Below are 23,982 nucleotides of genomic sequence, written 5' to 3'. Positions count from 1 at the left end.
GGACACAGGCTAGAAGACTTCCCTGTATTAATCCCTCCTCAAGTCCAATGTCTGTGTTTGAATTACAGCATGGCTCTTAGGGATGCATTCAGTCTTGATGTAAAGTTTTCCAGTAATAGGAAGGAAAAAGAAGAGGGGTGGGGGAAGAGGAAGGTAGGAAGAGAGAGCGCACGCGCATTCCACCTCAGTCAGCCTGTGGATTTGCAGTGTTAAGGCAAGAATGAAATCAGAGCAATACTTTCATCATTTCCAAAATTTTGGTTTGCTACAGGGTGGGACTATTTTGTCTGTAAGCTGTTTTTTTAAATTGTTTTTGTAGATTGATCAACCTGGGCTTGGTCTGCCTTCTCGTGACTACTATGAATGTACTGGAGCATATAAGGAGGTAAGCCATGGCTAACAGGTAGGGGTGCACATTCTCTCCCCATGTGCACAGGCAATACTGAAAGGAGAACCGTCCCTGGCCCAAAGAGCCTGCAATCTAACTGCCATGGAAACCTCACTGGTGGGGGGAATGGAGAGGTTCATGGGTATAACAAGTTTTAAGAAGAGATTGATTTGATAGCGAGGAGAGTGTGCTTAGCAGAGAGAAGAGGGAGGAAGGAACATGAAGAAAGGCACAAAAATCAGGTACAGGAAAAGGAAACATTGAATATGAATGAGTAGCAAGTGAGAAGGCAGTGAGATACAAATGAGAGTAGTGGAAGGGGACAAGAGCCTGTAGAGCTGAGGTGCTGCTGTGAATATGATTCAGTAAAGGTAGGGACTTGGTTCAGTTTTCCTGGGTGCACTCTGAGCCAGCTGTTCTCTGTCCAAAATCAAGTTCTACATATGCACTGAGATAGTGGGAATATTCTGTGCTGGATGAGAAGGATGCACATAGCTCATGTTGCCTCATGGTCATCCCTAGTGGCTGCACATAGATGTCAAAGAAGAGCAATGATGAGGCTGAGCCTTGTGTGAGCATGCAAGTTGAAACTCTCACAGAGCAGCAGCCGTTTCCCAAAATGGACACAAAAAACAAGCCAGGATAGTTCAAACTGCAGTGTTAAAAGCATTTAATATGGAAGCTTTGGTCTCAGCCCTGGTGTTCCATCATCATGAGGAAGTTGTCTCATCAGTTCAGCCAAGGCCACTTCTGTACATATTGGATGAAGCCAGACTGGAAAGAGTCTAGAGTGTCAGTGGAGGCCAGGCTTTACAGATTTGCTGCCATCTTCTTGAGGTTCTTGTCCTGGGAGCTTGTAGACCAGAGTTGGAGTTAGTGGATTCATTGACTTTTGAAAACAAGATTAAGAATGGCAATGATATTTGGGGAGGGATAGCTCAGTGGTTTGAGCATTGGCTTGTTAAACCCAGGGTTGTGAGTTCAGTCTGGGGGGGGCATTTAGGTATCTGGGTCAAATATCTGTGTGGGGTCCTGCTTTGAGCAGGGGGTTGGACTAGAAACCTCCTGAGGTCCCTTCCAACCCTGATATTCTATGGCTGATGTTAGCTTCTATGATTCGATCATTTTAAAAAAAATTGTTAAATATTAGTTGTCACTGGTATGTTTAATGGGACAAAGAGAATAGGAAGCCTACAGTCAAAAAGGAGCCTCCAGTCAGAACTATTGTATTGCATGGTTTAGCAGAAAAGGTCTAAATGTATCTCAATCTTGAAGGTAAGCAAAGAGCCTAGCACCTACATCACATCATGCTATTAGAATTACTAAAGCTGTTTATAGTTCTAGCTGATCTTCTTTAATTCATATTTAAGTACCATCCATGCATATTTTCATTAACTCTTTGATACTAGAATTGTATATTCCCCCATTGCCAACAATGGGTTCACTTTAATCCCCAAGGGGTTAAATGAATATATTTACTGAAGTCATCTAAGTGCTAAAACTGTGCCTTTAATTATCCAGTTTTCCCATCATATAATTAAAGGCAGAAGTGGTGGGAAATGCATGACTGTGTTTTGTTGATTTTTGCTAACATATGATACTTAATGTTACAATTTATACTTTGTATGTTTAGTTAGAGTTTACTTACTAATAAAGATAATGACTAATTATTCATATTACCATAGTTCCTAGGAGCCCCTGTCACAGACAAGTACCCCACTGTGCTAGGTGCTGTACAAACACAGAACAAAAAGATAGTCCCTGCCCCAAAGAGCTTACAGCCTAACAGAAAGTAGGTCATGAGGAAATTATATAAATTGTGTGAACTGTGATTCTTGCTGGTATTTTCATTTGGTCTGACTGTGGACCTGATTTTGATCTTACAATAGTTTTTACAAAGTATAGCACTAATGACTTCAGTGGAGCAGACTGTGATTTACACAAGCTTAAGAGAGAGGAGAATCACGCCACTGAGTTCTCAGATTTACAAATCTGTGCAACGTTTAACATGAAGTGCTGGCATCCCATTCAAATTTTAATCCAAATTCCATCCACCTTAAGGATGTATCTGGGCAGTAACAATAGCTATTTGTTGGGACTTCTAAAGGCAAGATACTTGGTTTTAGTATTTGTTTTGATACAGAATTTAGTGAACAAATTAGATGGTGTTACATTGTGACCTGAAAGATTAGTTACCATCAAAACCTCAAACATTCCACCACTAAATAATGAAGAAAGTATGGACAAATGTTTGGGGGAGGAGCACCCAAAAATCAAACCAAAAACGAACCAACCAACAAACAAACAAAAAACACAACCTCTTAGCAATGCCAAGAGTAAGCACTAGGCAGGCAGATTCTAAATATTCCCACCATCCCGAAGACTTCAAGGGAATGAGAAAAGTCTCTTCCCAACAGAGTAGCCACCTGCACTCTGCCAGCAGCCTTTTCTTGGCTCTGGTTCTCGTTGTGTCATTCTGCTTTTATCCTTGAGCTGTATGTGGCGAACAGACAGATGGTCCATCTCCTGTTCTTTAACCTAAGCATTTTCAGCTTTTATCAGGAGTGTTTCTCACCCTGAAACTACATGTGGAATCTGTATGAGGGTTTTTTTTTTAAACTAATGGTACCTCAGAAACCATGTCACGCTACTGCTGACAGTTATTTAACCCTGAATGCCGTTTAAGATTGCAGTATATCAGCACCTATTTACAACTGTAGCTAGAGATCAGCTGAATTATCCTCTTGGCTGTTCTGATTGCATGGCACCTAGGAACAATGGTCTCCAGGTTAGGCCTGATCCACAGTTCATTGAAAGCAATTAAAGGACTGCCATTAACTTCAGTGAGCTTTGGAATAGGCCCATAAAAAGCTTAAGATTTGTGTACATAGCTGTGTACTCGTAAATGGTGTTTCTGGGCTTGACGAGCACGCCCCGTGGTACAATTGTCCTTTTAGCTGCCAGGAACTTCATGCCATTTCCTCCCTGTTAAAGTGTTCTTTTCTAACTCATGAAAAGTACCACTGAGGGCCCAAACCTGTGAGGTGCAGTGACCCACAGAGTCCCAAGGAAATCAACATCATTTTCAGGAGGTGCCCAGTGCATCAGGTTGAAGCCCTGAGTCTATACAGACTGTAACCAGCACTGCCTTTTAACACACATCCGAGAGGCTAACTGCAGATGAATGGCATTGGTGGTAGTCACTAAAATGTCCATCTGAATGTCTCATTTCCGGACACATTCTGTCAGCTTGTGAGCAGACGTCAGAACATCCCAATATAGTTCCTTAAATGCACATATAGTTTAAAAAAATATATTGTTTTTCTATTTAGTTTAATTTATTTATATTTACATTAAGGGAGCATGTTGAAAGCAGGAATCCTATCAGGGAGAAGGTAAAGCAAAATGAATGGGAATTATAAAGAGGCATTGTAATGAAATTCCTGCCCTACTTTCCTTTATGGAAAAGTCCGATAGAATTGAACAGATGACACCAAGAGTGTTCTATAGAAGTTCAATCTTATACAATTATATCCGTACTATATGTGAACCACCTTATAGATATCCATAGCTGGGATATTATTTTTCATTAGATTGAATAGGATGATCTGAAAGCCTATAGAAAGGTTATTGTCTGTTAAATTCTACAGGAGCTGCAGAAATGTCCTTGGTACAGACTATTTAGCCAACACAATTTATAAAAAGCTATATACAGAACATTTTTTCCCTAGCCTTTGATGGCCCAAGGAGTGCACGGCCATTAGTGAGACCTCAGGATGTTCTGATAGAAAGTACGTATCGCTGTAGACTGAGGAAACTGCCCAGCACAGAGGTTCCTATAGACTCACAAGAAAGATATAGTAGTTACTTGACTAAAAAAGAATCATTTTTTCTGGGAGTGATGTTTCCCAAATGCTGATTCAGCACTATCCCATCAGCATTTCCCTCATTTAATGTCTCTGCTTCTGCTGCCTGGAGGCACTATTTTCAGAAATTATAATTTAAGTAAAATGATTAGGAAATTTAGGGTAATTCCCAGACAAACACGAGGGGTGGGATTTAAGTATGGAGTAGGAAACATCTTAATTTTAAATAATGAGTGCATGGCACAACAGTTTGCAATGTTTAGCCTTGATTAGTGCTGCAACCATATAGCAATTTGCCATGATGAAATTTTAAAGTTAATTTCCACGTTATAATGCAGCATTTCAGAATGTAGTACTATATTTTGTTCTTTAGAAATGTAGCTAAGAAGTGCCAAGAACAATAATTCACAAAAATCAAAAGTTAGACTAAGATATGTCTGATACACGGTACTTTGAAGAGGTTTGTCTTGAAATTGTTTGATTCTTTTTTGCAGGCATGTTCAGCCTATGTGTCTTTCATGATTTCTGTGGCTAAGCTAATTCTCCAAGAAAAAAATCTCACCATCAATGAAAGCCAGATTTCTAAAGAAATGGAAAGAGTTATGGATCTGGAGATAGAGATTGCCAATGTAAGGAAACTTTTCTTTGTGGGTTTTACATAACTGACTTTATTGTAGGTTAAAAGAGATAAGCAGTAGGAACACTTTAGAAAGAACATTATGAAGTTACTTTTATGTGAACACTAAGAGGATATGGAGCCATATTCTGCCCAGAGATAAATCAATATGCATGGTCTCCATGTAACTGGAACCTGTATTCAGGACACAATGCAGCCCATGTTACATTTATATAATGGCCTTCATCTTCAAAGGATCCCAAAATATTTTACAATCTTAAACTGATATACCAACTGTATAGAGTAGAGCAGAAATCTCAGACTTTTCCACAGTGAGAACCTGAAAGATTGTCTCATGGGCCACCTTCCTTCCCATTCACAATCCTGCTGAACACTTCCCTACTATTTAGGATTCCATAACACCCTAATGGCAACTACAGCAATTGCTTGTCTGGAAAGTAATATTAGCAAAATGTTGAGTGTATTTTTAGCTGTCTTTTAATTTGATAAAGCAGCTGGAAATTAGGTGGAGAATGTCACATGTAATGCGCCAGCCTACTTCAGATCACTTGAAGTAGTTCATGTACACAGAGGTTTTCCATTTAAACACAGCAACTCTATACAACACTTTAGGTTCCAAATCCTAAGACTACCTTATACGGCAGTATGGTGTCCATAAGATACAGTGGACTGTAAATGGGATGTGCACCAGGCCAAACAATCCTGAAGAAGGTCAGAGCTGGTACGCAAGATGGGAGATTAAAGGGCACAAGGCACCTTCAGGTCCAATTACAAAAAGAGGGGAAAATATTGTCATTAGCTGTCTCCTCCCAAGCAGTAGTATTCTGACCTTCTGCACATTGTTTACTTCAGCCTTCCATAGCTCCAGTAGGGAGTGGGAAAATGACAGGAGAGACTTGGTTCACATCCCATCTGCTTAAGAAAAAGGCACTTTATGAGGGACATTTTAGGGGTGTCTTTCCTTCCTAGCCTTCTCTTTGATTTGGGGGAGGGGGGCTAGTTAGAGCAGTGGGCACTGGCTTTAGTCCCTGGAATACAACATAGAGTAATATTTGGCCCACACAACCTTTTCAGTCTCCCCTAGTCAGCTGTCCCAAACTCTTAGCCAAGAGTTTTCTTCAACTATAGTATCTCTAACACAGGAAGCCAGAATTTAAATGTGTCAGGGAAAAAAAACAAATGGAAAATTCTAGTACTCACATGTAAAAATATGGCCTCAAAACATCCAGAACTTGGGAAGATTCTGGACTGATTTTCTTTACCCTTGAGTTGTTTTTACTTCCTCAGTGAGGACTATAAAACAATCCAGGTTTGCATTTTCTAGCTTCAGCCATTTGAGTCACACCAACAGACTAATGGCATGTGTGTCAAGGAGGAAGTGTAATTTCCCCTTTTCCATATATCAAAACCAGATTATTTTGATTTTCCTCAGACTCTTGAGAAAGTCACCTTTGGCTGAGACCACAGATGGAAAAAACTTTGGACCAAAAGGAGTTTATTGAATAAAGATTTGAGGGATTGAAATGGCAAGTTAGAAAGGAAATCACATCTGACACTTCTCTATAGCACTTGCTATTGGCAAATGCCATGCTTAGTGATGGGCAAGCTGCTGTTGCCTAATTTTGAACCCATTTGACCTAAATTTGAAAGCTCAGCTCCAGTTTGAGTTGTAAGGGATGTGGAATCTGCATTCTGCTTAGAGAAGCCTGTAGGAAAAGGAGTGCAGAGAAAAATATACGATGAAGCTGAGTGAGGAATAATGGAACAGGGAAGAGGGAATGAAAAAAAAATCTAAAGGAAGTCTTAAAAAGGACTGGAGCTGGGGAGAGAATTTCTAAGTTAAAAATGAATGGAGTGGCCAAAGTTTGCTACTCCTACACCAGCAGAATTGGCTGTGCCAATAGAGGCAGGAGATTCTGCCTTGGATAGACCACCTTCTTTTGAGAAATCACTTGGATCCTTATTGTTTTGCATTCTCAACTCACCATCATGGGAGCCAAGGTAAGAAGGGACACAAGGACGATATGCCACCAGATGATACTTCCTCCCCCTCTCTAGTCAGACAAGCTGCAATGGGAGGAGACAGCGGGGAAGCAGCAGTAAGGCACCCGCAGGGCAAAAAGCCCAAGGAGCAGTAAGTATTTCCCTGCTCAGTGCTGCATCATGCAAGTGCTTACTTCTCTCCTACCCTTCGGAAAGATCTGGCTTGGGGGCGGATGCTGTACATTGGAAAGGACAGGTGGAAACCCAGGAATGAAGGGAGGATCTTTGAGGACCAGAGAACATGTGCCAGATGGCTGTTTAAGCAACGTAACTGGGGATATCCATGGTGCATGAGAAAAGGAGTAGGAGTATATCCTATGGGTTGAAAGACTTTTAGCAAAGCAAGAGAGCTTTTTGGAAAGTCAGCCATATTGGCTCTCTAATCCTAAAAGTGGAGACCTATAGTATTAACAGAGGTTTTGTCAGTGTAATTTTGTCCTCTCTTTTGACTCAAGCCTACAACATGTACCTGCAAGACATTGAGCAATATTATGTACTGCCCATATACAGTAGACATGTATCAAGCTGTAAGAACTTCATTTCTTTCATCATTTTCACTTTTTTCCTGGTATTGCTATAAATTTCCTCAGCTTATATAGTCTTCTTCTGTAATTAACATGTGTAGGCCACAACTAAACCTGAAGACAGAAGCGATCCAGTTCTGCTGTACAATAAAATGACATTAACAGAGCTCCAAAATAACTTCTCTTTGGAGATCAATCATAAGGTGAGTGATTAATATCCCAATATTTTCAAGTCCTATTAGTGCCTGATAAAAGAAACTGTAATATTAGAATTCTTTTTGAAATAAAGCTTTTATATCTAGAACTGAGATTTTAAAGTTGAACTGTGTACATGAAGTGCTTGAAGATGATAGGGTATTACTGGCTGATTTGATGCCACTAAATTGAAAACAAGGAGGTGCTGGAAGAGCATTGACTAGAGATGGTCAAAATTTTTCAACACAAATTTGGGGGGCGGGGACGGAATAAGAGGGGGAGAAACAACCAGAAAATGCAGACTTGGTAAACCAAAATGTTTTGTGCATGTGTTGAATTCACCAAATGGTTTCAATTGAAAAAATAAACCCCCAATACAGAAGGTTTTGTTTCAACATTTTCTAAATGAAACCTTTCATTTTTATGATCCAAAAATTACATTTTTAAAATAAAAATTGAAGGACATTTCAAAACAAAAAGTAAAAAAAAAAAAAAAAAAAAAAAATCCAGAAATCAAGATGAATTGTTCCATTACAGCTTAAACAAAATGTTTTGTTGACCCAAAGTAAGTAAGTTGTTTTTTTATTTTTCAGAACAGCCAGCAGCATGAAAAATAAAGTTATCCACATGTCTCTACATCTGACAGCTAAAGAGATTATTCTGAGCCAAATTATGGCTGCCCTTGCCCCTGCCATCCCCCACCCACCCCACAGAAAGGTTAGAGAAGATGAGAGAAAATTCTCATTAAAAACGAATTCTGTGGATTTGATTTACTCTTGGCAGGGCAGGAGGGTGAAACTTGCAACTTCTGGAAATACAGTCTTAGCTAATAGTCAGTGGAAGAGAACTTGGAATGATAGGCAGGAGTGTATTATTAATTATTATTATTATTATTATTGAGTGTTTCAGCCCAGTACTGTACTTTGAAATACACTTCCTGCCACTGCCTGTTACATATCTTTCTTAATCTCAGAGACTGTCAATCACCTTAAAATTTTCCAACCTATTTAATCTAGCTAAGCTTATCATACTTCTGATTTCATACAAGTCATATACACCCACAGATCTCAGTAAAACAGTTACTATACATAAACCATGGTATCAGGAATGTATTTAGTTTGCTCATAAAAATATTACTACCCTGTTAATTTCCCCATGAATTAAAAATAAACAGCCACCTCTGTCCTGAAAGTCTGTCCAAGAATGCCTCAAAAAGGTACAAATCAAGACCAAACCACTTTTCAAAATAAGAGGCAGACCATTTTGAGTGACAAACTTCCTCAGGTGTCAAAGGACAAGTGTGCTTGGCCTAGATACAGTAATTTTCCTCAACTATTTAAAGAGCAGATTTAACTGAACGGGGGGAAATACTGAGTAGCTCAATTATTGTCTCCAACGCCAACCATCTTCTCTAATTTGCACCCCCTCAGTCTTCACATTGGCCCACAGAGGCTCTGCAGCCCTCTCTTCGTCTTGAATACCAGTACAACAGAACAGGGAGTTACAGGCCAATATGGAGATTTTAACAGATCATGTGAACAACTACACAAAGCAATGTATATTCACGGTTTTCCTAATGGAAACTGCCATATCATCTACTCACACTGGAAGCTCATTTGATAAAGTGATGAATGGAGAAGGGTTTTGTATTTTCATCCTACAATGTGTTTTTCTGTTTTTTCATCCTGCAACTTCCATTGAGGTTTCTGGTAGTTGAAGGAGTTAAGCATCTTGCATGTAGTCTTCAGAGCCACATAGGATAAGGCCAATAGGAGTGTAATGCATATGAAAAGTATCACATTTTCCAGTGCTGTCAGTATAATTGTCTGTGGAAAAGGCCATTACTCTGCCAACATTTTTCAGTACTGACCTAGAGGGAGCATGTATAGGTTGTAGAAATATATTCTCCATTTTTACTCAGACCTGGTTCTTTGTTGAAACTATGAACAAAGATGCCATGTTGCTGATGGAGTTTGTACTACAAATACTGTCCCACTACATAATAGAGAGACTAGTAACTCATTCCTCATAATCCACAAAATGGTCTCCGGCTGTCAACAATTTTTAATAACTACTGGCTGTATGTGAGACAAATTCAGTGTTCAGTGAAAGGTTCTATAACCTCTACCAATCCTTTCATCTAGGGTTACCAGATGGCAAGTGTGAAAAACAGGACAGAGGGTGGTGGGTAATAGGCACCTATATAAGAAAAAGTCCCAAAAAACAGGACTATCCCTTTAAAAACAGGACATCTGGTCAGCCTACTTTCATCCATCTAGTTCCTTGAGCAAAGTACTATTAAACAGAAAACATAATGGCAAGCAATGATATGTCTTATTCAAAGGTTGTTCGCAATTACAGGCCCCCAATCCTTTATGCTCTATCTTACAGCACCTTCCTCCTACCAGGCCAAGTTTTGCTCTTGCTGAGCCAGCTCATTCCCTAGAGTAATTCTGTCTGTTGGTCTCTCATAGAATCCAGGGAAGCAGTTTTCCACACAGTTAGTTGTTATTTTTATTTCAAGCCTTCTTAACCCAAGAAAACAAAACCTCACAGACTTTTCCCTCAGTGTCTGTGCAGGCTGAGTAGTCCCTTCCCCCAGTCTGCTCCTCGCAGCAGTCAGTTCATCAATCCAAAATTTCATGACTCTTACCTCACAGCCTTAGTAACACAATTGGTCCAGCAACAGTCTATTGCAAACAACCACTAGCCCATCAGTTTTCTGGAAGGTACTGCTAACTTCTCCCTCCATTTTCTGCTACCTTTTTTTATGAGGATGAACCAATTCAGTGCCAGCTCTTTTTCCCCAGGTGCAACTGGTGAGGCTAATCAGCCAGCCAGCTGCAGGCTTCTGACCCCTGAGGAATGATATCCCTTATACCTTCACACAGTTTCAAATTTAACATGTTCACATTTTAAAATAATACACTGTGAAGACTGCATAGGCATTACTCAATTAGAATTTGCTTAATAGAAAATTGCGTTGATAGCTGTTGGCCCAAGCTCTGAAGACCATGTAATAATGAACAGCAGCATAAAGGAATTTGGGGTTGGAGGCCAGAAGAAGAGGAGAAAAGGCACTTTACTCTAATGTTAGAGTGTAACTCACCCACATAAGCCATAGATGTGGTCTGTTTCAGACTGTGTACCTTGTTCACATGTGAATGACATGGAATTCTGAGAGGATACATTTTGAACAAGCCAGAATGTGGGATGCCCATGTTCTAGGGTGCTCATCCAGAGATGTGTCCAAACAGTTTGCTTTTATGCAGGCGTGTACCTGCCATTCACAATGGCTTTTTTTTAATTGTAGCCTGCATTGGTCTCATTGTACACTCTCAGTATAAATACAAAGGCATTGTTTAATTTACTGATATTATAATGTGGTCTCCAAAGACAAGCACTAACTTTGGTCTGAGATTTAACTGTCTCTTTACACTGCAAACAGTATTGCTTTCAACCAGATCTTTTTCAAGTATCTCATCTTAGTGAAAATATTGCAGGCTGGGGAGCAAGAGTAAAAGGATTCAGGGTATATTCCAAAGCCCACTGGAATACATCTTATTGATTTCATTGTGCTGTGTATCAGGCCCTTAATGCACATGAAAGTTTCAGGACCAGATTATCATATATCCTAAGGCCCTATTACACTCCCAGAGCAGTAAAGAGGGGCCTTAGAGTAAACGAAAATAAGGTTCTCAGTGAATTATTATTTTAAAAACTTTTGACTAGAAATTAGAAGAGAAAAGAGCCCCTGAAACTGCCTAAAGTATCATTTCCACTTTTCCAGGTTTATTTACAGTACCATAACCATTTAAATCACTGTACTTTAAAAAAAAAAATCCATATCCTGCACATTAATTGTCAGCCTGGGGTAATATAATTTCAGGTCCTCCAAAATCAAGTATTACCATTATAGCTCCAGTTACAGTAGTGTCAATATTAGAAAAACTAAAGATTAGCTGAAACATTTGTTTCACTCAAACATAGTTGAATCCCAAAAAGAAATGAGTAACACTCACATTGTTTTATATCTTATTTACTACTTATCCTTAAAATGCATGTTTTTTCCAGCAATTCAACTGGTCAGAATTCATAAATAATATAATGTCAACTGTGAAAATTAATGTTGAGAATGCAGAAGATGTGGTTGTTTATGCTCCAGAATATTTAACCAAACTAAAGCCTATTCTTAATAAATATACTTCCAGGTAGGTATGTCAGGTATGTTTTTAAACTTTGCATTTTATTGCCAGTAAGTTCCAAAAGCCTAGAAACATCACCAGCCTATTATTGTTGTTTTATTACACAGAGACATTCAAAATTACATGATTTGGCGATACGTAATGGATCTTGTAAACAGTCTAAGCCGTAACTACAAGGACACAACGAATGCTTTTCGTAAGGTGCAGAAATTCCTCTCTCTTTTAAAATTTTAAATATGACTTTTTAACACCCACCAAAGATAAATGTTTTCCGAGAGCCAGCTACACCATATACATTTTTAAATACATTTTGAACTTTGCAACACATAAAGCTGTAGATGTTTGCTGATGCTCCTGCTGGAGTGTGTTTATAATTTATGTGATGTATTCTTGATACTTGGAAAGTGGGTTGGAAAGATGTTATTGTAAGATCTGTCTCTGTGTTATTCTGAATTGGAGTCAATCAAGTGAATGCATGATCAGTTTTATGGCAGTACAGTAATATTTTAATGCAAATAACTGTGGTTCCTCAACTCCTATTGACTTGCTGCAAGCTCAAGCTTTTGAGCACCTTACAGTATTATGACCCATAGCAAACATTATGGGCCTAATATTGCTGTCATTAATGGCACAATCCTGTAAGATGCCACATACTGACTGTGTCTACACTTAAAATGCTGTAGCACATCAGTGTAAACACTCATCACAGTGACAGGAGGGGTTCTCCCATCACTGTAGTTAATCTACCTCCCTAACATAACCACGTTAAGATCCTTTCCCCTGATTCGCCCCTAGCATGTTTCTCTGAAGGTTAGACCATTTGGTCAGTTGTTGATTTGAAATTTCACATGGTCTGGAGCTGGAGCACAGAATGCTTGAAATTCGCAGGTGAAGATGCCAGGGGCCTAGCAAAAAGGCCATCAAACCTGTTGCCACCACTTTTTGGAATCTCAGCAGAAGAAGCCTGGCAGATTGCTAGACTGCATATTCAAATAAGCCTCCATCTGTTACAAAGGCAGGACTATGACCCTAGCCCACTGGAGTTCCTTTCTGTTCCCTGAGGCCAAACTGTTAGGTTGCACCATCATAGTTGCTGCCCCTCCAGCAGATCTATTATTGACAGACTTGGAAAGGCAGTGAAAATGGCATGCACATTAGTATGGTGACGCATAGCACTTGGAATTGAAGTGACTGTACAACTGTGGATACAGTTATTTCCTTTAAAGAAAGGCTCTGGCACCTTCCTTTTATTATTATTATTATTATTTATTATTTAAAAACAGAAATTAAATGTTAAAATCTGTTTTAGTAATTAGTAATCACTGTAATTGAAAGTTTATGCACAATACAGTAATGAAAGTTTGTGGTATGGTTTCTAATGGAATCATAATGGTCACATTACACATATGAGTCTATATTAATGCATTGTAGTTTAGCACCATTGATAATCACATGCAGAGCAGATGAGTTTCCGCTGCTGTAGGAAGCATAATTTTGGATTTCCAGGGCCAGATTCACCAGTTCATGGTGCCACGCTGGTGAGGCAAAACAGACTTAAAAGCAGCTTCCTGAGGATTCTGCAGGTGAAGGAGAATCCCTGAGCAACAAAGAGCACTGTAATTTCTCCTGAGGATTCTAACCCATGTATGTGGGGTGTGGCCAGGTATAAGGGAGCACCTGAGAAACAGCTGCAGACACAACCCCCGGCCCCTTTGGTCTGTGGGCAGTTGGTGTAAGATTGAGCAGCACTGAGGATACTTTCATGGTCTCCCATTGAACTTGTGCTGAGCACAGCTTGGCTGACCCCCTGATTTGGGGGTATAAAATCTCTACCATAACATGACAGTGTAATTTTTTTTGCATTTATTTTTGCTATGTCTGCTGCTTTTTGTGGTTAAAAGTGAATCAGCCCCAGCATACTGTACCAGTATTTATTACATGCATATTTCCCCTGATGTAGGGTATATGTGTGTGTCTGTGTGTGTGTGTGAAAAAGGAAGCAAAATTAGAAATAGAGGAATTTTCTATTCTAGTCAGTGGCAGTGTTGAATCACATAAGAGTCATGGAAAAGCTGCAACAATGCAAGGTCTTCAGGGAAGCCTGTTGTAGACAGTTCTATACTGTGTGCCACTGATAACATTTTCAGAAGACCTTTCCTCTCCTCCTAAATCTTTATGTATTTGTTGGGGTGAAAGGAAGTATGAGCAGTTTGCCTTTTCACAATCATTAATTCAGTGCAGGGTGCAGGAATTATGGAGCTCTTAATACATGAAGTCCTCAATCTACAATCTTGAAGAGAAAGATAACTGTTTCCTCACAGGGAACCACCAGATAATCACAGCGTGACTCTCTAACATTGTAATCATTTTGTTATGATGTCACACCATCACATCAACATCTCTGCATCATTATTAATGAAATATCATGACAAAATCTTTGCAACATGTACATTGATAGTACAAGATACCAATAGCCTCCCTTCAAGCAGTCAAGGCTGCCCCAAAAATGTGTGGCTCTCGCTGGAAAGGTGGTGTAGCCTGTGTATCTGGGGCATTGACTAGGGAGATCCCCTGCTCAGATGCCACCAGTGGCACTCTTATGGAGCTGCTGGCAGGGCTGTGGTGGAAAGCTCTACCATCCTCCTCTGGGTGTGAATCTGCTATCTGGTCACAGTGGTTCTTAGTGGAGCAAGGGGTTGCAGTTCAAATCCAGGCACCAGAGGCAGCGATGTGCAGTAACACCTTCCTTATCTCTCCCCTTTGTAGCTATTAGGGGTGTATTTCTTCCACCCCTCCCCCCTTCCATGGCTGCTGGGGGTATTGGGAAAGTTGCCAGTGACTCCCGTATGTTTCCTCAGATGGGTGTTCAATTTAGAGAGTACACCTCATCCCCACTAACTCTAATGAGAATTAAATGCAGTCAGTGAGGGTAGATTAGACTCCTCCAAAACTCATAGTCTGGCAATCAGCCACCATTCTCCTTCTGTTGTGTTGACCCAGATGTCATTCCTTTATCTAATTTTTAACAGGCACTTTATGGCACAACAACAGAAACGGCTGTTTGGCGGCGCTGTGCTAACTATGTCAATGGCAATATGGAGAATGCAGTGGGACGGCTGTATGTAGAGGAAGCATTTTCTGGAAACAGTAAACATGTGGTAACGTTTTCAATTCACTTAACTTGTGCACCATCCAAGTGGTTAAGTTTACTAGATGATGATTTAATAGAAATTGGCTTCGTATTAGAGTTGTAGAGACCCAATTATTGCTGATGTCATTCATTTCATTCCACTGCAGATGCCCAGAGCAAATTCTGTCTTGGGATGCTTGCAGCTCCTCCAACTGACATAAATGGGAGCTGCACCAGTCATTCATCCAGTGTCAGAATTTGTTCCATGAAAGTATAATAGCTTTGTTTCATTCCTATGCTAATGGCTACCAAGGGCTAGATCAGAAAAAGGAAAAGCAAGCTTATCAGTTCAAGAGAATCTTTGAGTTATCTGACAAACATTACACAGTATATCATCATGCAGTACTACTCTGCTAATGTTTCTAAGTAAATAGATTTAGTTCCCTCATCGAGGACAGAGGGAACACTAATTGCAAAAGCATAAAATGTTATTTCCCACATTCAGATGTTAAGGTTGGATTAAGAACAGGGAAGAAAATGCTACTCAGCAATATGTTGGGAAGCACCCATTCAGCAGTCTATGGTGATGGGATTATGTACCTTTTCCAGGACACTAAAACAAGCAATTAGCAAATGATGCTAAGAGTGGATGTCAGTGAAGATTAGGAGAAGCCATTGCAAACTACAGCTGGCAATATCATAAAGCAGAGAAGATTACAGAGTCCGGCACTGAATTTGATTACCTTTTCTGAAAACATACTCTTTTAAATCAACTTAATTAAAATAAATTGATGAATTAAATATGTAAAGTATATTTTCTCAGTGAAAGGAGTGTTATTTAGTTATTTAAAACAGTATTTTATTGTGGCTAATGATGTGAAAATACACAATTTTTCCTTTGTGGTTATTACAGGGTTATTGTCTAATCATAAATTCTTTAGTGTCACTGATCATAACGTCTTCCCAAATAATTATTGCTGGAATAAGTAATAGCCAGTTTTAACTGTTGATTCTTTAAATAACAAAGGTAATTGTTATAATTAACACTTTCCACTTGGAAACTTTGCTTTCTGATAAAATTGGCCTTAAGATTTTGTTTATTTGTTGCTCAATTAATATGCCATTTGAGTAACAACAAGAATGTACAAAACAGATTAAGATTTAGGAAAAAAATGACTGGGTGGTCTTACTGTATTCTGATGGCTTTTCCCAGGTTCAGGAAATGATTACACAAATCCGTGAAGTTTTCATAACAACATTAGATGAACTCACCTGGATGGATGCAGAAACCAAAAAGAAAGCAGAACAAAAAGTAAGTGAAAAAACAAGTTTTGATTTGTTTTATAATCCTGTTGTAAAGAGTGGTAACTGAAATTGACCAAAAAAATCTAATCAGTCATGCCATTGCATTTATCTACTGTTACTTTAGTTAGATCAGAATAACAGCGGTCAAGTTAGTACAATATGGAGATCCCTTGTTTACAAACTATATCCAACCCCATTTCATTCTGAGGGTCAGTTTCCAGTCAACACAGCTACAACTGATAAGACTCAGACTCTACCACACAGAATTTTTCCAGATCTTAAAACACATATAATCATAGTTTTTAAAGCTCCACATGCTACATTAGCAGTTTTCAGATTGACTGGGAATGATTGATGAGGAAAGGTTAAAAAAGATAAATATGCATGGTTTGACTACTTCATGGGCTTTCAATTAGGGACGAGGAGTCACACCCCCTTCTATTCAGTATTATGGGAAAGGCAGGGGGGTTATCAGTTAACTCCTGGTTACAGTGGAGGATCCTGGCATGGAACAGGAGATCCCTGTACAGAAAATGTTGAGAATCACTCGGCTGAGCAGGGACAAAGGGAGTAGATACCCTTTCAAATACAATATTTGTAGACAGTTATAAAGACTAAGATGGAAAGGAATGATTTAAGGTAATTCACTGGGCTAAAATGACTGTAGGAGTAATGGGATGGAATTAAGAAGGGAAACATTTAGACTGAATATTGTGAAAAGCTCCCGAACAGCGAGATCTGTAGAACAGTCTTCTAAGGGCAGAGATAAAGTCCTATTGCTTTAGACATTTAAAACTAGGCTGAATTAAACACTAGACAACATACTGTAGGAGACCATCCTTCTTTTGCAGGGGAGATAACCAAATGGAATGATTTCTAATAAGAACATAAGAATGGCCATAGTGGTCAGACCAGTGGTCCACCTAGCCCAGTATCCTGTCTTCCAACAGTGGCCAGTGCCAGATGCTTCAGAGTGATCCATCCCCTGTTGTCCAGTCCCAGCTTCTGGCAGTCCAATATTTAGGGTCACCTAGGGCATTGTGTTGCATCCCTGACTATCTTGGCTAATACCCATTGATGGACTGATCCTCCATGAACATAGGTAATTCTTTTTTTGAGCCCAGTTATACTTTTGGCCTTCACAACGTATCCTGGCAACAAGTTCCACAGGTTGACTGTGCATTGTGTGAAAAAATACTTCGTTATTGTCAGCTGATCAAGATGAGGGCAGCCTAGCCTAATGGCCAGAGTCAGAGCCAGAGCCATAGTCCATCATCAGGAGCCAAGGGTCAAATCAGAAGGCAGAAACTGAGTACCAGATACAAGGGTCAAGCTGGAGTCCATAGTCAGGAGCCAGAGCTGAGGGTCAGAGGACGTCAGGAACTGGATCCAGCAGGGTAGCAGGCAAAGAGGGGTTCAAAGCATGGTCAGGACAGAAGAGCGGCTGGGTGAAAGGCAGGAGCAGGCATATGGGGGACGAGGGGAGAACAGTATCATCACTGAGAAGCCAGCAAGCTGCTTCTGCTGACTTCAAAGCCAGCCTTCTGGCCCCAACAGCCAATCAGGTGGTGTCGCTAATCAGGCAGCCTTCTGCTGCTCAGTTGTACTGATGAGCCTGCTTAGAGACTAGCTCTAATTCCTGACACTTATGTTGGTTTTAGATCTGCAGCCTATTAATTTCCATGAGCGAGTCTGGTTCTTGTGTTATGTGAAGGGGTAAATAACACTTCCCTATTCATTTTCTCCACACAAGTCATGATTTTATAGATTTCTATCATATCCCCCCTTAGTCGTCTCTTTTCTAAGATGAACAGTTCCAGTGTTTTTAATCTCTCCTCAGATGGAAGCTGTTGAATATCCCCAATCATTTTTGTTACCCTTCTCTGCTCCTTTTCTAATTCTAATATATCTATTTTGAAATGGACTGACCAGAAGTGCAGATTGTATTTAAAGTGTGTGCGTTCCATGGATTTATACAGTGGTGTTCTGATATTTTCTTTCTTATCTATCTCTTTCCTAATGGTTCCTAACATTCTGTTACCATGTTTGACTGCTACTCCACATTGAGCAGGTGTTTTCAGAGAACTACTCAGAGTAACTCCAAGATCTCTTTGAGTGGTAACAGCTAATTTAGACCCCATCATTTTGTATGCATAGTTGGGAGTATGTGCATTACTTTACATTTATCAACAGTATTCTAGAGCTGGTTGAAATTTTCTGAGTTTTGAGTATTTTAATGACATTTTTCATCAGTTTCTGTCTCTAATTTTTTAAAAAAGAAAACCCTGAAAATGGTGGGATTTTTCTACCTACTGTCGAGCTGGTCAATTTTTTTGACAATTGTATTTTTTCAAAATTTGGGAGAAAACCATTAATTTTTTTTTTAATTCCTGTGAAATGTATTACTGTTTTTTCAACAGGCTCTAGATTCTGCAACATATAAAATAACACTATTATTGAAACATTACAGTCAGGAAATTCAAAATTAGTGTTCCTCAGGGCCAGCTCCAGGCACCAGCATTCCAAGCAGGTGCTTGGGGCGGCAACCTGCAAGGGGTGACAGTCTGTGTGTTTTTGCCCCCAACCAGCGCACCCAATTGCTGCTGCAGACAGCGGGGGAAGTCCGTGTGCCGTTAGGGCAGCACACGTGTTTCCGCGGCGGCAGCAATTCGGAGGCAGCTTCTATGTTCAGCTGTCTGTGGTGGCGCAGCTTCTGTCTTCCGGCTGAAGACAGAAGCTGCCGCCGAATTGCTGCCACCGCGGAAACGCGCGTGCCACTCTAATAGCACACAGACTGCCCCTGCTGTTCGCAGTGGCAATTTGGCGCGCTGCTTGGGGCAGCAAAAACAGTAGAGCCGGCCCTGGTGTTCCCCAATGAATTTAACCATGTTCCCCTGCACGTTTTGCTTTACGTTAGTGTCTTTCATTACATGCTTATCCAATGTAGATGCAATAATACCATATTATATTTATGTATATCCATGGTCATAGAAAACAATTAATTACAATCTATATCAACAGTAGGTTGGGTCCAAGAATGGTATTTTAAGTAGGGTAGTGTATTGAGCACCTATAGTGTACTCTGTACTGTAATTAGTTCTGGATGTTATATATGCTCAGCCTCTCCAACCTAAGAAAGGTTTGCAAGACTATGCAGATTCACATGGATTAGCCTTTGACTAAAATCATTACATTTCAAACTAATTAGTATTAGGCCTTGTCTATACTACAGGGGAAATTCAATCTAAGCTACGCAATTTGAGTTACGTGAATAGCGTAACTCAAATCGACGTAGCTTAGATGTACTTACCGCGGGGTCAACGCTATGCAATGTCGACGGGAGATGCTCTCCCATCGACTCCCTCTACTCTTCTCGAGCTGGTGGAGTACAGGAGTGGATGGGAGAGCGATCTACAGTTGATTTAGCAGGTCTTCACTAGATCCGCTAAATCGACCGCTGATGCATTGATCTCCACTCATCAATCCCCTGGTAAGTGTAGACAAGCTCTAAGATACCTAAATGTACTGAGATGAGTTACTTATATTGCTTATTTGTGTGCATAGCCAGTCAGAGCATTACTTACAGACATATCAGTTAAACTGATTTAACAGTTAAATTCATTGTGGCATTTGTATATTGAAAATGTCAGAAAGGATTGCCAAGGAGGCCGTTACTATCATGAGGCTTTTTATAACTTCTAACAGCATCATCAAATAAGAAAGACTGATCAATTACACAAAGTAATGGACATTGAATGGGTCTGTTCTGAAAAACTTCGATCTGGATTTCAAACTAACACCTCAATGTACAGGGGTATTCAAATCCAAGGGTTGGGTTCAGTCAATGGTAGATGTAGGAGCCTGCTCTGAAATTTGGATCCAGATTCAGATTCTGAAGATTCTTGTCTTCAAAAGCTGGGATATGTTCAGATTCAGAGTTTCAGTTTGATCCCATCTCTCCATACCTATCCCCGCAGATATTAACAGGACCATTTTGCCTGCCTTGTTTTGAAGTTACACAAATTATAATTATTAATTTAATTTCTGTCTTGTAGAAATATCAGATACATTGGGAAAAACCTTCCATTCACTGAAATAAATATTTTATTAGAAACTGCTGCTGAGATGTGGGGTCTGGCTATAGCATAAAGTTTTATCGAAAAAAGCATATGATAGTATTTCTATTGAATGGGACACATTTTCTGAATTCTTTTAGAGTCATAAAGTAATTAATCATAGGACTTTACAATCCTTAAAATCCATAAAAGAGAAGGAAAAAAACACCTCAACAAAAATGATATACAATGAGATTGAAGGCTCCTACACAGGTATTTCCAAATTGGTGCCTGTAAACATCTGGTATATTACTAGTATCTGATCATCTCAAAGGTTTAGCTGTATTTGGATTGGCATGTAATAGTGAGCCAATTTAAATATTATTATGTCCTTTAGGCTACAGCAATTACAGAGAGGATCGGCTATCCAGATGATATCATAACGGATAACAATAAACTGAATAACGAATACCAAGATGTAAGTATTCATAAAGTCATCATGCAAACAATTATTAGCAAAGGCTCTTAAGAACTAGACTTTGATTGTATTACATGCCTATGCAGGGATATAAGCCAAGATTTCACCTCCACATGGGCTACATGGATATCGAGTTCGGGGTGCAGGAGTCAGGGAGTGGGTGGAGTTTAGGCTCTGCACTTCTGCCTTCCTTCCCCACATGCAGTGTGGCACAGATGACTGTTCGAGCATGCGTAGTGGTGTAATTTGCTGCTGGTATAGGCCAAGACATGTCCAGAGGATGAGGCATATAAGTGTAGATTCCAATGGCGTTATATCAGCATAGAATTGGAGTAGTGCAATGGAGAATCAGGCTCAGTATTTCCACTGACTGTGTGTGAATTAAACAGCCCTGTTTAAGTGACTGCAGTTTCATGGAAGTCAATAAAGTTGTGCCCATTTACATCAGGGTTGAATTTGGCCCTTCATTTGTGACTTTCTGCAAGTCACCTAGCGTAAACTGTATCTCAGTTTGTGCATCTGCAAAGTGTTGCTCATAATTCTCTCCTGCCTTGCAGGGATATCGTGAGAGTTACTTTCATTAAAGTATGTAAAGCATGTTGAGATCCTCAGATAGAAGGTGGTGTAGGAGTGCAAAGTGCTGTTAATATTTTTAAAGCTAAAAAAGAATGGAGAGTCATAAAAAAAATCAGAATATCTTCTTAAAATAACCTATGGGCCTCATTCTGACATGCATACTCCTGGGGAGCAGCACCTTACCAGGCAGGTAGCACCATTGATGTGAATTAGGTAATTCCCAGAATAAGGTACTACTCACTCCAAGTAATGATGGCAGAATCCAGCCCTAAATGTATGAACAGGAAATAGTGGTGGCAAATAATGATCCTTTGGGATACACTGCACCGCTACATTACATGAGCATATGTCCTGGTGCTGACATAGCTGTGATACCCAATGAATGATGTTACAGAGCACTGCAAACCCAAGATCTGCTTTTGCAGTTTAGAAATTTTCATAGGAAATTTATCACTATGAGCACCATGCTCAAAATGGACTTTTTAAACCCAGTCCCTCTTCAGTAGCAGTCAAGTAACAAAACTGCAATATCATTTTTCTTTTATTTCTCCTTTTTTAAGTTGAACTACAAAGAGGAGGAATACTTTGAGAACATCATTCAAAGTTTGCTATTTAGCCAAAGGAAGCGTCTGAAGAAGCTCAGAGAAAAGGTGGACAAGGAACAGTATGTATTTTAAATGTCCGTGTAGTGTTTATCAAGCGTGTTTAAAGTAAGACATAACTGGCTTTCAGGTAAGCGCCTAGGCTTGGCCACACTCATCCCCAGCACTCCCTTTTTCCCCAGGGCTCAGTTCCATGTGGCCAAGAAGTTTACTAAGCACTGTGCACATTTCTCCACACTATGTGAGCAGTGCCAAGCTGAGCATTAGCACTTTAACTTGCTTGTTCACCCTAAGTCAGCACAGATGTTACTAGGGATCTGTGTTCTCCAGATGTTCTCTCATTAATTGGTGTTTGAAGATAGATCTGAATTCAGGATAAATCGGGTGCCTGAGTGTTTATCAAAACAAGAAAAGTGATAATATTTATTTCAGTAATATAAAAGAATGGAGCATGTATATTGGTGAGTTTTTTGGGAGCTTGACCTTGTGAGGTACTGAGTTGAGAATGATACCAGAATAACAGCTTAGAGGCACTGAAACAAAATGCAGTTATATAACAAATGCAATCCTTCGTGTATACATTTATCGTATAAATACTATCCGGCTGTGAGGCACAGTGAAATCAATGGGAGGTTTGTCTACCTAGCTATGCAGGAAATGGCTCTTAATTACTATACACATTCTGTGCAAATCTTATAAGAAAAGAAGTCACAAAAAGGAGTAAGACAAACACCTTAGCTCTGGTCTACACCTAACTTAGGCTGACCTAGCTTCATTGCTCACGGGGCGTGAAAAATTAACGCTCCTGAGAGATGTAGTGAAGCTTACCTAAGCCGCAGTGTAGACATCACTAGGTCAAAGAAAGAATTCTTCCAGTGATGCTTAACTACCATCTCTCAAGGGGCTGGATTTGCTCCAGCGATGAAAAAACCGCTTCCATCTCTACAATAAGTGTCTACACTACAGTGTGGTGTAGCTGCAGCGCTGCTGTTGTCCCACTGTCGTGTTTGTAGTATAGACATATCCTTAGAGGTAGAGAAGCTAATATTAAAAATACTAAACAATAGGTGGCCTTAAATGGAACCTCCTTCCAACCTGAAATATTACTGTTAGGTCATTTAATTTAGTGACACAGCATGTAACTCTTACAGACTGAAAGCAACTGATCTAAGCATGTACATCTGTGCAACTGTATAAGTGCAGCTAACTACTAAATTTGTGCACATCCCTCTCTCCAGCTGGCTCCCTTGCAGTGCTCTATTACCTACTTCTCTTGTTATAGTTTCATTTATACTCTGCTTTTACAATACATTGCCCTATTACCCAGTTCTCTTGTCTGGGCTCAGCTAAACTCTGCTTTCACAAGCGTATCTCAAAGCTACAATTTCATTTTTCAGCCTTTAGCTTTTTAAAAACTTTCTTTGTCCCTCTTTTGAGAAAATGTTCAGGATTGACCAGTACCAGAATGGAAAGAATTTTACTGTTGTGGATGGGTTCAAAGGCTATGATTCACTGGCTGATGCTTCTTTTTGTTTCAGACCAGAGCATAGTTTCTCAAATTCTTTGTAAATTTTACTTTGTGGTTTCTGATTTAGAGAAACTGCCTTAATCCATCGTCAAATTCTCTGTTTTCTCAACTGTTGTGAGATAATATACTTTGTGGCTATTTGACTGGATCTGCCCCCTGCTGGCATACGAAGACTGTTCCACCAAAACCCATGGCAAAATGGGGTGAGGATTCATCACTTGAAGAGGGTGACTAGTGTCCATGGGGGAGAGCAGCTTTACTTTCCACTCGAAGGCTGAAACAGGCATGTGCTGTATCTGCCCAGTCCCTGGTTGTCCTGGCCACATCCCTCCCCTGCCAGGGCTGCCCACTTTTTTGGCTACTTTAGCAGAGAAGGAATTATGGCCAGCATGAATCACCACAAAAGCAGGACTATTCTCATAAGTAAGAGCTGCAGAAATGAGTTTGTTC

At 39.9% G+C, this 23,982-nt stretch overlaps 1 protein-coding gene across 1 annotated transcript in view; it reads left to right on the top strand.

The window, feature by feature from the left end:
* The window catches only part of MME (membrane metalloendopeptidase), a 60,378-nt gene that overhangs the window by 13,866 nt on the left and 22,530 nt on the right, over nucleotides 1-23,982 (top strand). The window contains exons 8-16 of the mRNA XM_032787402.2: nucleotides 320-385; nucleotides 4,749-4,883; nucleotides 7,560-7,661; nucleotides 11,728-11,864; nucleotides 11,966-12,059; nucleotides 14,888-15,016; nucleotides 16,202-16,300; nucleotides 20,746-20,826; nucleotides 21,963-22,066. Coding sequence (XP_032643293.1) covers nucleotides 320-385; nucleotides 4,749-4,883; nucleotides 7,560-7,661; nucleotides 11,728-11,864; nucleotides 11,966-12,059; nucleotides 14,888-15,016; nucleotides 16,202-16,300; nucleotides 20,746-20,826; nucleotides 21,963-22,066 — 947 coding nt within the window. The remainder of the gene's footprint in view (nucleotides 1-319; nucleotides 386-4,748; nucleotides 4,884-7,559; nucleotides 7,662-11,727; nucleotides 11,865-11,965; nucleotides 12,060-14,887; nucleotides 15,017-16,201; nucleotides 16,301-20,745; nucleotides 20,827-21,962; nucleotides 22,067-23,982) is intronic.

This window comes from Chelonoidis abingdonii, chromosome 8, assembly GCF_003597395.2.
Source record: "Chelonoidis abingdonii isolate Lonesome George chromosome 8, CheloAbing_2.0, whole genome shotgun sequence".
Lineage (NCBI taxonomy): Eukaryota > Metazoa > Chordata > Testudines > Testudinidae > Chelonoidis > Chelonoidis abingdonii.
Note: the sequence above shows the minus strand (reverse complement) of the source record. Positions and strands in the feature narration are given on the sequence as shown.